Source organism: Equus przewalskii, chromosome 26, assembly GCF_037783145.1.
Source record: "Equus przewalskii isolate Varuska chromosome 26, EquPr2, whole genome shotgun sequence".
NCBI classification, from domain to species: domain Eukaryota; kingdom Metazoa; phylum Chordata; class Mammalia; order Perissodactyla; family Equidae; genus Equus; species Equus przewalskii.
The window spans coordinates 14697946-14712486 of NC_091856.1; the positions used below are offsets into that span (position 1 = coordinate 14697946).

Consider the following 14541-nt stretch of genomic DNA (forward strand, 5'->3'; position numbering starts at 1 on the left):
GAACTACAAAGTGGTTCTTCCCCTTCCGCCCAGCTATGCACCTATTCATTGCGCACACCCAGCTTCTCCCAAAGGGCCTCATGTGGGACATATGCTCAATAAAGTTTGCTGACTGAATGAGCGGACTCTTACTCCAGCTTAAACAGGCCTCGATGGAAAATTCTACCTGGACTTTCTAACCAACATGGCAGCCACTAGTCACATGCGGCTACTGAGCACCTGAAATGTGGCTAGTCCAAATTGAGATGTGCTGTAAGTGTAAATCTGGACTGGTTTTCAAAAACTTAGTATGAAAAAAAGACCAAGCTATGTCATTAATTTTTTACAATGATTACATATTAAAATATTATTTTGGCTATACTGGGTTAAATAAAATATATTAAAACTAATCTCAACTATTTCATTTAAATTTTTCAATATGGCTACTAGGAAATTTAAAATTACATCTGTGGTTCATATTTCTACTGGATAGTGCTGCTATACACCAACATATAACCCATTCGCTCTATGGAAACTCTAAAAATAAATTCCTAAGGTCCCAGCAGTGTTTCAGAGTAGTGGAGGTGACCTCCAGTCAATTCCTTAGACTAGCTGGGTCTTGGTTTCCATATCTGTAACAGGTGACTGGTAGAAATGTTTGCTCCACTGGGCTTTGTTACGGAGACCACATTCAACACGTGTGCGATGCTTCTGGAAGATGTAGTGTGCAATGGGTGTCTTCTGTTTTATGGGCTCCCCATGGAGAAAACCCCACACCACCACTCATCCACTCTTTTCCCCTTCACCACCTTCCTTAATCTAACATGCCTGAGCTGAAGGAGGATGTCTATCAGGGTGAAGCTGGGACTATCCAAACAACCAGAGATGATGCTTGCCCAACAGGATTCCGGGGGGAGGGAAAGGGACTCAGTCAAACAGGAGAGGCCAGTGACTTTCTCAGTCTGCCAGTCAGAACAATCCGCCCATCCATGAAACGCTCCCTTTGTGACTTACATTGTACTGCGTAGGAGGCTAGGACCACTGCTGAGTTAAGAGGGCAGGTTAACCTGTCAGGAGAAACACATATTAGGAAAGGCACAAGAACCAACAGCAGCCTGAAACACTCATCAATCAGGGAAACAGCTGTCTTTTCTTTCTTAGATTAACCATTCAACATCATCAATCATAAAGACTATTTTATGACCCAACTCAATCTCGAATAGTAAAGGCAAGTGTAACACTAAAGATTTTTAAAAATTGAAAGAAAACCTTTTCATGTTTAAAATAATATACATTAATACAAATACCATGACTGTCTAATGTTGGCCAGGGTTTTGGCTGGCCAAGAAAAGTCAGGCTCATATCACTAAGAGGAAAAGCGAGAAATCTGTGCTCTTAGATCCATGGGCAGCCTTCGTATCTTTCTAATAAAGACCTGAGACTTTTCATAGGGCTTGCTAAATGCCTGAGTTCTACTGAGTCCAAGGCTCTTGATTACCACTTACTAGAAGGGTGACATCCTCAGAGAAGGGGAAAATGGACAAGGGTTTTGAATTTTAAAACTCCTGTGAGCTTACAACTATGATATACAACTATATACTGTGGCTTTGGAGAGTAAAAAAAAAAAAAAGAAACCTCCCATGAGTTTTAAGTTACTTAGTTAAAATTACTTTAGATTCTTAAATCTATCTATCCTCCTGAAGCTTCTGATCTATGGGAATGGCCTGTCCACCTCTCAGTTTTCCTGCCATCCACTAGAAATCCACCGACTTGAGAGGTTAGACTTGCTCTTCTTTCTTCTCAAGCTCACTGCCCTTCCCAACACCCTACTTCTGCCCGTGACTCCATCTCTGTCTTAGTCCTATTTCATATTCTCTGCTTGCTCCCTTTTCTCCGTGCCACTTGGGATTCCATGGTCTGCCCAGGAGCTCGGCCAGCAGACCTGGAGCAGGGATCACTGGTGCGGTGTGGGGATGCACTGGGAGAGGGCTGAAGAGCAGCGGCAGGAGTGAGGGCTTGCAGGGCGGGGAGACATCGATTTTAAAAGCATTCTTCCCAGCAGCCCCGTGGGAAGTGGAGAAGACATGCAGTTTCCATGGCAGCCCACGAAGTTCCCAAGATGTGAGTGACCCCCATCTCTCTGACTAATTTGGTTGGCCCACTAGGGGTTCCCCTTCCTGTTCGCTGTGCTGTGTGCTGTCCCTGCAGCTGCGTATGAAGGCAGCCTATCTGAGGGGCCCCAACTCGCCTCAAATAGCTATGTATTCCTGCTAGGACTATCTGAGTCCTGAGACCCCTCAGTTCTCTCCAAGTCTGGAGACACGCCCAGGGGTATTCACCATCTATGCATTCATCTGGAGACCCAGAGAGTCCATGGTGAGAGCAGACATCAGCCATTCACTCTCCAAGACAAGCTTCAGTGAAATCTAAGCCAGTGCCCTTGCGACAGAAAGAGCAGATGAATGGGAGCTGGGCAACAAGTTAGGAGAGGGGCTAAGGGGGTTGTCTAGATGGAAGAAACAGACCTATGAATAAGTCAGAAAGAAAAGTATTTCCAAAGACTAGTATAAATACAAACTAAGGAAGGCTGAAAGTCTGCATTCCACTCTCAACTTGGCCACTAATGGGCTATGTGCTCTTAGACAGACCCCTTTCTTGGTGTCCAGGTGTTAGGGTCTCCCTCTGCTGGCTAGGATCACCTGTCTCAGCAGGAAGGAGATAATGCCTTGGGCACTGCCTCCCACGGACAGTTCAGACGAGTCAGGGCATGCTTCAACGCCCAGGAGAAATGCTCACTGGATCCACCGAGTCCATCAAGAGACCCACAGCTACGATGGGTCAAAGTCACCCCGACAGCCATCCGAGGAGCATTTGGAGGGGTGGCCCTCTCCTCAGAGGGGTGGTGAGATCCGCCTGCAGGCCTGACAAGGATGCCAGGGATCCAAGCCGGGAAATTTGTGGCCCTCAATAGATGTCTACTGATTCACACAAAACCAACAAGGAGTACTCTGCCTGGAGAAGAAAAAAGGAAGACGACCAATCTCCAATCCTTAGAGAGCTAGGCTGGAAGCTCCTGAGGAGCAGGGCCTCACCTTATTTGACCCGCACAGTACAGCCTGTCTCATAACAGGTGCTCGCAAAATATTTGTGGGAAAAACAAGCCGGTGTGTAGAAGAGAGAAACAAGTTTCTATGCTGCAGAGGGCAGCCTGGACCCCAGGGGGGGAGGGGTCATTTCACCCCAGAGTCGCCCTGAGATGTAAGAAGGCTGCCCCACGGAAGAGTGAGCTCCCCATCACTGGGTATGCTCCAGCGGAGGCCCAAGGCCTGTCCAGCTGTGCAAGAGAAAGGATTCCTTCCTCCCTTGAGTAGGAAGATGAGCTCAACGGCAAACACTCTCTAATTCTATGACCAGTCAACAGTCAACAGGTTCTGGTCATCCTTTCCTCATTGCGTCTCTTATTTCTAACTGCTTCTCCTCCCTCTCCCCGCCATCTTCACTGCCTTGCCCCTAAATCTCCGGCCTGGACGTCAGCAACAGCTTCCCCAAGGGTTGCGCCTTCCCTTCCATCCGGACTGGAGCCCCTCAGCCTCCGCCAGCCTGCCTTCCATCCACCGACACTATCTTTGTAGACGCTGCTCTCGCCAAATCCCTCCTGCTTAGAACCTCCAACAGCTCTCCTCTGCCTGCTGGATATGAGACGCACGTCTAGGCTTGACGTGAAGAGCCCCCTCTCTATTCTCCTCTAAGTTGCCAAAGTGTGGCTTCTCACTGGGACTGGGGGGGTGGGGTGCCTTCTCACTGCCCAGGGAGATGCAACGCCTCACTTCTCTACCAACCCCAATGCTGGCTCATTACAGCAGTCCACACAGACTGTTCTAGCCCACAACGGTGTCTCCTTTTCTTAAAACCTTAGGACACCTGTCGTCTCCCCTGCCCAGATTGGTCCCAATTGCTTCATGGGCTCCTGTCTCATCGCCCCCACAAGCCTGTAAGCCCCCTCCTGGAAACTCAGCGGAGGCTCCTGAAGACTCTTCTCAGGGGAACTAACCTGACAGGAGGAAAGACGGGCTGAGGAGAATGGGAGTAAGATGTGGCTGTTCCCACCATTTCTGCTGCCGTTTCTCCGGTGAGTCAAGAAAAACTCAGGATTTGGAGGAAGTAGTTCAGGCACCCCTGGCTTGGAATGTCTTCTCCCTTCCAGGGCTCTTCTCAGATACCCTCCAGCTCCTGAGATGGTCCTGACACACAAGAAGTGCTGCATCGTGGGCAGATGCTCAAGTCTGAACAAAAAAGTTCCCCAGGGAGACAATGAATCATCTATAGGTCCTGAGGGGCTCGGAAGGGGACCTAAATTAGGCCTGACCTGCCTTTCTGAATGAAGCCTCTTTTACATTCTTGGTCTCTCCTTCCCTTTAAAATTTCTCAGGTCTTTACCGGAAAGATAGCTGTACCTTTTATAATAAAATTGAAACAACATGAAATGAAGTTTATCAATCTTTCGCTTCTCTAAATCAAGACCAAGCTAAAAACAGATGTCCAGAGCACAGTGTCACAGAGGATGCCGCTTTCAACATCCATTCTTTGTTTACATTTCATATTGTTACCAGAAATGCACGTTCATTAGATTAAAACAAGGAATTTTAGTAGTCTGGCAACTGACAGGAAAAGAAGAACGCAAAATTCTCATTACCTTCCTTCACAAATATCCATCTTCAGTTGTAAGAAATACAAATGCCTATGAAACAATTGTTTTCATTAATTTATAATACTCAAATTGGAATAAACAAAAATAAATTTGATGAGTCAAGGACAAGACCTGTACATTTGAAAGAACAAAATACATAAAAACATATTTTCGTCTAAAGTATCAGGTGCTATTTTGCACACTGCCCCTTCAGTAACAATGGCTTATGTGGCTGCGAAAGTCTGGAATGGCGGGGGCAATTTCCAGCCAGCCTTGGGCCAGCACATGCTGTCCTAGGGACTGTGCAGGGATGGACGGGGCGGAAGAGCCTGCCAACAATGCTGGTACCGCTGCCAGTGAGCACCCTGCCCTCAGCCTGGACCTTCCCAGTCAAACCAGGGACTTCTGAGAGCACCAGGACCCACGGGCGTTCCGCCGAGGCAGCCCCCGCACAGAGGGGCCACTGTTCTGAACACAGCATTTGCACACCCACGTTCCCTCTGCACAAAGTTGCTGAGAGGAGGGTCTGTGAAGACACTGCCTTGGCTGGGGCGCAAAGACCCAGCTGGGTTTTTTCCTGTGTCCCAGGAACTGTGGGTGCTCAAGCAGAGTTAGCATAAATGTCAGTCAATCACAGGCTGCCAGAACCTCCAAGCTGAATCCTGCACTTGTCTGTGAGCTACCAGCAACGTCCCTTCAAAACCTGGGACCTGGCTCATAGGCGGAGCTCGGTAAGTGGTCACAGGCCCCTCATCCTGTGAATCCGCCCCTTGATCCAGACAGCAGGGAAGAGAAGGCATCAACAGTGCCAGGCAGGCCAGGAAGGGCCCTGGGGAGCTTTATATTTAGGGATGCGGCACACATGTGACACTTGGCCGCTAGCTCCCACTTTTTATGAAAGCCTGGATTCAAATGGGATAGACATTCCAGTTTCTGGCCAAGATGACAAAAGGGAAACTTCTTGAAATATAATACAGACACAGCAGAAGTGTTCAGGGGCAGGCGTGAGATAATTTTGGCAATTTAAACAAGTCCGTCTCGTTATTCCTTCAAATCTGTATGTTTAAAGGTCAGAGTGCCGGTGTTTTAAGACGGGAATGCTTCATGTGGCATTACAACCTATTTGCACAGTTTCGAGCTGTGTACGTGGTACTTCATAACTTATCACCCCATTTCAGCCTCCTAATAACTCGATGAGGTAGGTACCACAACCTCCATTTTTTTTTTTTTAACAGCTGAGGAAACTGATGTTCAGGCTGTCTTATTTCAACCTGGACACTCATGCTACGAAAAAAATCTGACTATACTAAAAGTTTCTTATGCATCTAACGAATAAAAAGCTTAGGATCAATTTCCTAACTCTGATATTATTACTTTGACTATAATTAATCATCAACTACTCTTAATGTGTTGAGCACCAGCACAGAGAGACGGTATAGCATACATTTGCTGATTCATGCTCATTTCATATTGGAATCTCCATCTTTTCCACCTAGGAGAACATAATTGGTTCTTTCAATGTTCATCCAAGCTGACATTCAACCAGAATTAAGTGTTCTCTCCTCCTCTAATGCTACTGAGAGAAAGAAGAGAAGGGCGAGAATTATAGATTACCCAGTGGTTAACCTGGGCTTTCTCACGAGCCCAGCTAATCGCAGGGCATCTTCCTAGGGAGGTAAAAGTGACCACAAACTTGGAGGTCATCATTTGTCAAGCGCTACCTTGTCATATATTCAGCAAGGTTTGAGTCAACCCCATGACATGATACACAAAGAGATGGGAAAAGTGGGACGAGACCCAAACTTAGGAGACCTCTTAGGAATCTTGAAGGAGCCTAATTTTGAGACTGCCGGGGAATGAAATTCTGTTCAGAAGGATCTACATTTATCAGAAACAGCAGTTGTGGAGGCTTACAATCGGGGAGGCATTTATTTCACAATTAGATGAAAGGAAAGTCACTTAGAAGAGATGCTTGGCATGCCTGACTTCAGAAATGGAATGGTCTGGGGCCAGCCCTGTGGCTGAGTGGTTAACTTCACGCACTCCACTTTGGTTGCCTGGGGTTCACCAGCTTGGATCCTGGGCGTGGACCTACACATGACTCATCAGGCCATGCTGTGGCAGCGTCCCACATAGAGGAACTAGAATGACTTACAACTAGGATATACAACTATGTACTGGGGCTTTAGGGAGAAAAAAAAAGAGGAAGACTGGCAACAGATGGTAGCCCAGGACCAATCTTCCTCACCAAAAAAAAAAAAAAGAGTGGAATGATTGCTCCTAGAATGTACCCCCATCCATGACCTCAACTTCAGGAAAAAGCAGTGAATGCCACCCTGCCTAGATCCTTAGAAACCAAACACCGTCTCTAACCACCTTCTTTGACTCTTGAGAGCTAAATTTTCTTTAAAAGGGACTTACTTTTGGATAGGCTACAGAGCTGGGGCTTAATAAGATACTATGTGTTAGGAACACAGGTAAAACTCTAAGTTAAAAAAAATTAAAGAGACACGAATTAATGGCAGAAGCCCGGCCCAGCATAAGAAAAGGATCTGGCGGTCCTGGCTACCTACCAGCTCTATGGGTGGTTGCTGCCATGGCTTCTGCTACACTAAGAGAAATCTGAACCAGTGAATTTTAGGAAGGACACGGACAAACCGAATTTCATCTGGGACTCAGGTAAGAATAAAAATTAGTCTATCACCCATCAGCCTCTCTGCAGCCTCCACCCACGGGCCATAATTCTACCACCAAGCACATCTAGTTCCTCCGTTCCCATGGCAGCCCTTTGCAGATCTGAAGGCAGCCTCAGTTTTTCCCTATCCTGATGCCCTACGTTTCCTCAAATGTCCTTCAAACGACAGGCAGGCTCAGGAGGAAGATTCTGTCGGCTCCCAGGTGAGCAAGCTTCCTTCCCATGGGGTATGGAAGTAGACGTCCAACGACCAAGAGGGACACCGGGGAGGGACTTCTGGATTAGGCCAGGCCCACAGTCCCTTCCCTCAAGCTCTCTCTTTGGAGAGCCACAACCTGTGGCCCCAGCCTCACGGGGAGGAGCCAGGGTGATGGGTGATAACCACTAGTCTAGGCAGCACAGTTGACACTTAGGGTTGGAACCCATCAGCTGGTAGCAAAATCAATTCAGTGGCCACAACTGGCACTTTAAAAGCAAACAGAACAGAATGGAAAACTTCAGAATGCTCTGTTCATGAAACGTTTGCTTCAGTAATTTAAATATATGTGTACTGCGTGATGAAGGAAAATACATTTTTACCATGGGTTTGTGATTTAAAAAACCCACTGGTTAACATCACACATGCACACACGTGTACACATACACACACATATACACAATCCTTCAGAACATTTGTAAAGCATCCTTTGAACAGAACTTGATATTCAGTAACGGCCTGGGGAAACCTTGGCTTATGAACTGACCTGCTAGATGGAGCATGCCCACATTACCCCTTAGTCCCCTGGCCTAAGAGCTGTTCTGGGGAAAACTCAAAGCACCACGTGGACTCCCCGGGCTACTCAATGAGTCATGCCAGCGTTTCTCACATTGGCTTCAAATCCAGCCAACGGTAAACATGGTCAACCCTCCAATGTCTGCTGTTGTAGACGAGTGAGGGGCACAAAGAAGGCAAAGCAGAGCAGTAGACTAATATTTGGCCTTTAAACATGTTAGAGTTAAAATGTGACCACGTGATTACCATTTTGAAAAAAGGAAAAAACTGGCAGCACTCTATGTGTGAGTGAACGTTGCCTCCTTGGTGATGGTCTCACCGCCACAGTGAGCACAGAATAGGACTCAGTGTTCCTGAACAGCCACTGCTTTTTTCTGGTGGAAGAGTTTCCCTCCCTAAGAGAAACAAATGTATCAATAATAAAAGGGCTTAACGTTGCCATCAGGGAGGGGAAAGAGAGGCACAGATGAGCAAAACCCACTGCCAGAACAAAACCAGGGCCAGGAGCCATGCCTTGGCCCAGGGGGTAACAGCTCCTATCCCAGCCCCCTCCTCCTCATCTGGTTCACATGCGGCCTGCACCTGCTGACTCACCCAGGTGAGAAGCTGTCTCAGCTTGCTCTCCTTTCTAGCACCGACCAGCTGGGGATCTGATAGAGAATTCTTAGTTCAGAGACCTCTTGTTATTGCCAACAGCCTCAATTCTAGCCCTTCAGAGATACCAAGCCATTTAATCTGTAGGTGACCGTGTTACAAACTCGGTCTTCCCGCCTGCATTGAAGAAAACAACTGTGTTCTCTGAGCACAGGTGTTCTGCAGACAGGAAGGCCCGGGCGGTGGAGGAGGGGGGAGGGGCTGGGTGGGAGCGTGCTGGGAATTGCACCAAGTCAGGAGGTGAGAGGAGTCGTCAAGAGGACAACTAATTAGCCGATTAAAATTTCAACGTGTGTACCCCCAATTTTTACTTGGATCATAATTGTTGGTGCGGTTATACCCAAATGAAGCATTTGGCCACAGTGATCAAATAACGAGTACATTTTTATAGTGGTTACTCATTTTTATATACTAAATAGAAAACTTGAAAAGATGTTATTACCTGGTTTGTTCCTGCTGCAGTGTGTTGGGATCAGGTATAAAAAATCTTACTCGAAAATGCAGGGTACAGGGGAAACCTCCTACAACATTTTTCAAAAACAAATTAAATTTTCCCTTTAAAAAAGTCAAAGTATGTAAACTGCTACTCTCCCATAAGTGATGCATTTTTCACTAGACCTCAGCATTTTCCATCAATAAAAGGACTAATTTCTAAGACAGAGTGCAGAAGTTAACTGTTTGTTCAGAAATCTCCAAGTCTACAAGTAGTAAAATATTTTTGCAACATCATAGAATGAGGTATTACCTACTTCTTATTACATGTTTATCTTAGGGCTGCGTTCAAACAATGCACTCCACTATCTATATTAGGAATTCTAAAAAATTCTTAAATCAGATTATATAAAATTCACAAAGAAATAACATCCCACATATAGCGATTTTATATTCTTCAAACATTTTCATGTACATTCTTGAATTTAAACACTGCCATGACCATGAGTAGGCTAGGCTGCTATTTATGGCACCATTTTACAGATAAGCCAACAGGCTTAGAGATGTGAGTGAGTACACTTAGGTCACACAGCTGATGACAAAACCAGAATTATAGCATTGAGGTTTTTGATTCTGCTATGCCATATTTCAAAATCATTTTTATACTGGAAAATATTTCATGCTTTTAATGCAAAGTGAATTCCAAAAGTGATCAATATACTAGCAAATATTATACAAATAATATACTCCAATATGGCTTTATGCAACAATGCTAAGAGTCAATTCACTTGTATGGACAAATTGAGCCCATTTCTTTTGCTAGATATGGCAACAGGCATGTTGCTAAGATCCTGTGCTCTTCCTCATGTCAATGCAACCCCTCTCCATCATTGAGTAAATATCCACCGGCCCCATCGACATGCTCTCAGCACTTTCTTGCTCTCTGAAAACTCAAGCCTTCTCCCCACTGGTCCCCTCTCTGACCCTGTGGCTGATGTCCTCGTCTACCTTTGTTCATTCTGGGCTCCATTCTCCCTTCTCTTTAGTACCTTCTGTCTTTATCTCTGTCTTGTGTCAAAAACTTCAATGTTGTGTGTGCACCTTCAAAGGTACCTCTGCACAGGCTCCTGAGTACCAGTGGGTGGCGCTGTAACTCTGGGTCAGGCTAACCACCTGCACATCAGGGGATAGCTAAGTCTTCCCACTGCCTTGGGATGCCCTCTTGGCTCCCCTCCCACCCATAACGTGTCATTATGTGTCTCAGGCATACCTCCTCACCTTTCTCGTCTTCCTCTGTGCACCCAGAGCATCCTATCGTGTGCTCAGGACTATCCTAGAATGGTCTCTCCCCTCGTCTACGTCTCCACACTTGGCTATGAGCTCCTTGAGGGTAGGTTCCAAATATGGTTTGGACCAGATTCCCAGAGCTTAGCCCAATGCCTTGCCAAAGTCTGAGCTTGGGACACGTTTGCTGAATGAATGAATTAGTGAGAATGAATGACAACCCTTATCCATGGCCGTGTGCACTCACTCCTCTGTGAATCCAAATGGGGGCAGGTATTTATCTGCACAATGGCTCTGTGGCTCCCTGTCGGTGCCTCTGAATGCTAAGGATACAAGCCATGGGAGGTAAGGCCCCTTAGGCCTTAGCTCCACGTGACAGCAGCCGCAGGATCAGAGCCATGGCTGCTTGTCTCCACTCCTTCCCATCTGGGTGCTGGGGTGGGTGGGGGATGTGGCACATGTGTGTGCACACATCCACCTGCCCTTCACCCCTCAGCCATTCACTGGCCACCTCCTGGGGCAGGGGGCACTGTAAGGAATGCAGAGAGGATATGACAAGGGCCCTCCTCTCAAGGAGTTTGCAGTTTTCCAAGGACAAAGGCAGATAACTACGAAATGAAGAAGAATGTGTTCTGAGGCACAAAGCAGACCATGATAAAGGTGAGGGAGGGGAGAGGGAGTCACAGCTGGTGTAGGGAAGGAGACAGGGTCTGAGCAGCTTTGAAGAAGCGTAAGATGTAGATACAGGGCAGCGGGAGGGGAAGGCACTCCCAACAGAGGGAATAAGCTGAGGGAAGGCACAGAGGAGTGTGGACGGGCCGGCATGTCAGCCAGGTCTGTCTGCGGCATAAGGCGCATAGAGGGGAACAGAGGGTGTGAGGTCGGAAAACCAGGCTGAGAACAGATCGGGTGGAGGGTGGGGTGAGGCATGACTTGCAAGTCCACCTAACTGGGAGTTAACCGACAGCAGTGGGACCCACTCACGGCCGAGCAGCTGGATGTTGTATTTGTGGCATTATCTCCCTAAGCCTTGGTCTCCAGTGAACGGAACTGCTGTTGGAAAGTCCTAGAGGGGTGTGTGTCTGGCTCTCTCCCACCCTGGCTCTCACAGCGGGCTAGGAAAGGCCATCTTCCTTCTCTGGTGAAAAGAAAGTGGGATCCCTGGCTCTTGGCTGTCTGCTTTCGCCTTTCCCTTTCTTGCTCACAGCTGGTGGGGACCTCAGGGGCTGATCTGGAAGCATCTCTGCTCGCTCAGAAGTGAGACAGGGAGAAGTCGGCTCACTCCTGTTGCCTGGACCACCTGGAAGCCAGGCAGCAGTTGTTGCAGGCACACTGGAGATTGGAGGGCAGAAACAGCCATCATACACTAACACCTAGTGTTCAAGTGAAATGAGAAGGTCACACCCACCTTTTAACTGCTTCCTGATGGGTTTGCTCGATTCCAGCCATCTCTGTTGGGTAAGAAAACATAAGATATAAAACCAAACTGTGCAGGAGTCCGGCACGTCTTAAAGGGACCGCTACTCACGGGAGAGTCCACCGAGTCATCGCCGTGCTGCAGACCAAAATATTCCTTCTCGGTCACGCCCAGGTGGTTGTATACCATATCCAGAAGAACTTGACCGGTATCTTGTTTCTGGGGAAAAAAAGAAGTCAAATGGGCAAAATTTTAAATTAGAATTAAGAACTGGTGGTTGAAAGGCTTCAGTGTAGGCAAAAAGGAGTTAAAACATTCAGAGAGATTTTATGCAAACACGTATCCTACAATAAGAAATGCTTTAATAGGGCCGGCCCGGTGGCGCAGCGGTTAAGTTTGCACTTTCTCCTCGGCGGCCCGGGGTTTGCAGGTTCGGATCGGTGCGGACATGGCACCGCTTGGCCCGCCATGCTGTGGTAGGCGTCCCACATCTAAAGTAGAGGAAGATGGGCACGATGTTAGCTCAGGGCCAGGCTTCCTCAGCAAAAAAGAGGAGGACTGGCAGTAGTTAGCTCAGGGCTAATCTTCCTCAAAAAAAAAAAAAAACTTTAATACATTTTAAGTTAAGAAGCCATACGGTACATAGGGAAAGTAGGACTAAGAAAAACTACATAAAGGATTTAAGACAACAGGAGTTTAATTTAATTTCCTAAGATGTCTTCCTTCCCCTTAGCTGAGATTCCCAAGTGATGCTGTCTCAGTTGGGAAACTCAGATATCCCAATTACAGTAAGCTCTCCATGACCCACGCGTGGAGCATCCCCAGCAGAATGCTAATGCCACGTCAGGTTCCGTTGGCTCCTCAGGAGCCATGGAAATGTGAACAGGGAAGACAACTCTACTGAGAGCATGAAGGAAGGTGGCTAAGAATACTCAGATGCCAACCAAATTACCCTCAGAGGGAGTGGCATGTGACACCCTGGGGGATTATCTGCCTCACTGCCCCTGTCATCTGAAGTGAGAAGCCGCTGGGACACTTGACCACACTTCGCATCCAAAGTGAGACTCAGCCACACGCACCACTCAGTGTTTATGGAGCAGGCATGGTGCTGGGCATGGACAGAGCCATACTAAGTGTCCCTTTCCGTCCCACCCAGAAAGGCAGCCACGGAAGCACCGACTGCAACATGGTGTGTCAAATGCTGTCAAGGGCCATGAAACGCTCAGGGCACGGTGAACACGCAAGAGGACAGACGGTCTATTCAACCTGGGGACAAGCAGAAGCAACCCCTGACCTGGGTCTGGGAGGGTGACAGGGCTCACTGCCACCCTTCTCCAAGGCAGGAGCTAAGAAAAGGCATTTCAAGCAGACAGCCCAGCACAAAGGCACAGGGGTGGGAAACAGCAAGGCGCAATCGCAAACCCTACTTCAACAGGCCGACTTCTTGGAATCCTTTGAACCAAACCATCAAACTTAAGGACAAAAGGAGTCAGAAATAGACCATGCATAGATATCCCTTTTTTTTTTTTTTTGGAGTGCCTGAGAGCATAAAATGGGTCACAGTGACCAGGAGGAAGAGAATTAGGTAACTGTCAGGCCCCCTCCTGCAGTCACTTGTTTGGCACGGTCTCATTATTTGGTCTGAAGTGTGGGAACACAAGACACGCCCATTTCCTGAACACATCCCCCTTTCCTGACCGAGGGCCCTTCGTCTGCTGCTTCCTCCACCCAGGGCAGCTTCCACACAAGGGAATCAGGACGGTGTGGAAAAGATGACCCGGTCCACACATTCCAAATTATGAGAGACTCTCCCCATAAATTATGAGATATTCTCTTGATGTGTCAAAGAGCTACCTGCTTCCCTTGTTGAAATTATTACTTAAGATTTTGTGTTATATTTAAAATATAGTATCAATAACAACTATAATCAACTGAACATCTCCAAGGAGCCAGACATGATGCTACATGCACTTTTTATACATGATCTCTACTCTTTGCAGCAACTTTGCAAGGTCATCACCACCATCCCCTTTGCCAACGAGGAACAGAGGCCCATGGAGCCTCCGTGCCTCCTGCTGTCAGCAGATGGATGCTCTGCCTGCCTGCCTCAGGTCTGCCTGATGCCAGAGCCTGCGTGTTCCCACGACACTGCATCTCTCCCCTCTGGAGTGCAGAATTCATCCGTTCCAGGATCTATTCTGGACTACTCACCCAGTTCTCAGAAGGAACTGAAATATAATAAAGGACATTTGATAATAACAGGCCTCCCAGCCCAGCCTCCACCCAACAAGAGGTCAGCTTGGTTACACCACGTCACTGTCAGCAACCGGCTTGCTCCCTGGGCTGGGGTAAGAACAACTGAAGTCGGGGTCAGCTTCCCTGAAGACACCTGCTCCTGGTTATGAGATGGCCCAGGCTAGAGTCTGAAAACCACCTCCCTGAGCAGAAACATAGAAAGCCATGGAGACTCTAAGCAGCTACCAGGCCCTCAAGTTCAACGTGAGTCAGTTTTGACCAGGCTGCTGGAAGCCTGGGGAGTAGCGCTGGCAGCAGCTCGATGACAACAACGATGTTTACAACGAAGGATGACTGGGTGCCGGCTGCATGCCAGGCTCTGTGCT

General features: G+C 47.6%; 1 protein-coding gene across 11 annotated transcripts in view; it reads right to left on the reverse strand.

Moving 5' to 3' along the window:
• The window catches only part of PTPN3 (protein tyrosine phosphatase non-receptor type 3), a 141526-nt gene that overhangs the window by 56262 nt on the left and 70723 nt on the right, over positions 1-14541 (reverse strand). For 6 of the 11 annotated variants that reach the window (XR_011533281.1, XM_070594954.1, XM_070594959.1 and 3 more), the window contains exons 3-7: positions 12032-12139; positions 11912-11954; positions 9230-9308; positions 4673-4717; positions 994-1046 (exon numbers count right to left, since the gene is read on the reverse strand). Coding sequence is in view for 5 of the 11 variants with exons in the window: in XM_070594954.1 (XP_070451055.1) it covers positions 994-1046; positions 4673-4717; positions 9230-9308; positions 11912-11954; positions 12032-12139 (328 nt within the window). In the remaining 6 variants the exon portion in view is untranslated. Of the gene's footprint in view, positions 1-993; positions 1047-4030; positions 4469-4672; positions 4718-9229; positions 9309-11911; positions 11955-12031; positions 12140-14541 lie in introns of those variants that run through there. The other 5 variants (XM_070594956.1, XM_070594960.1, XR_011533282.1 and 2 more) reach the window with 3 other exon arrangements.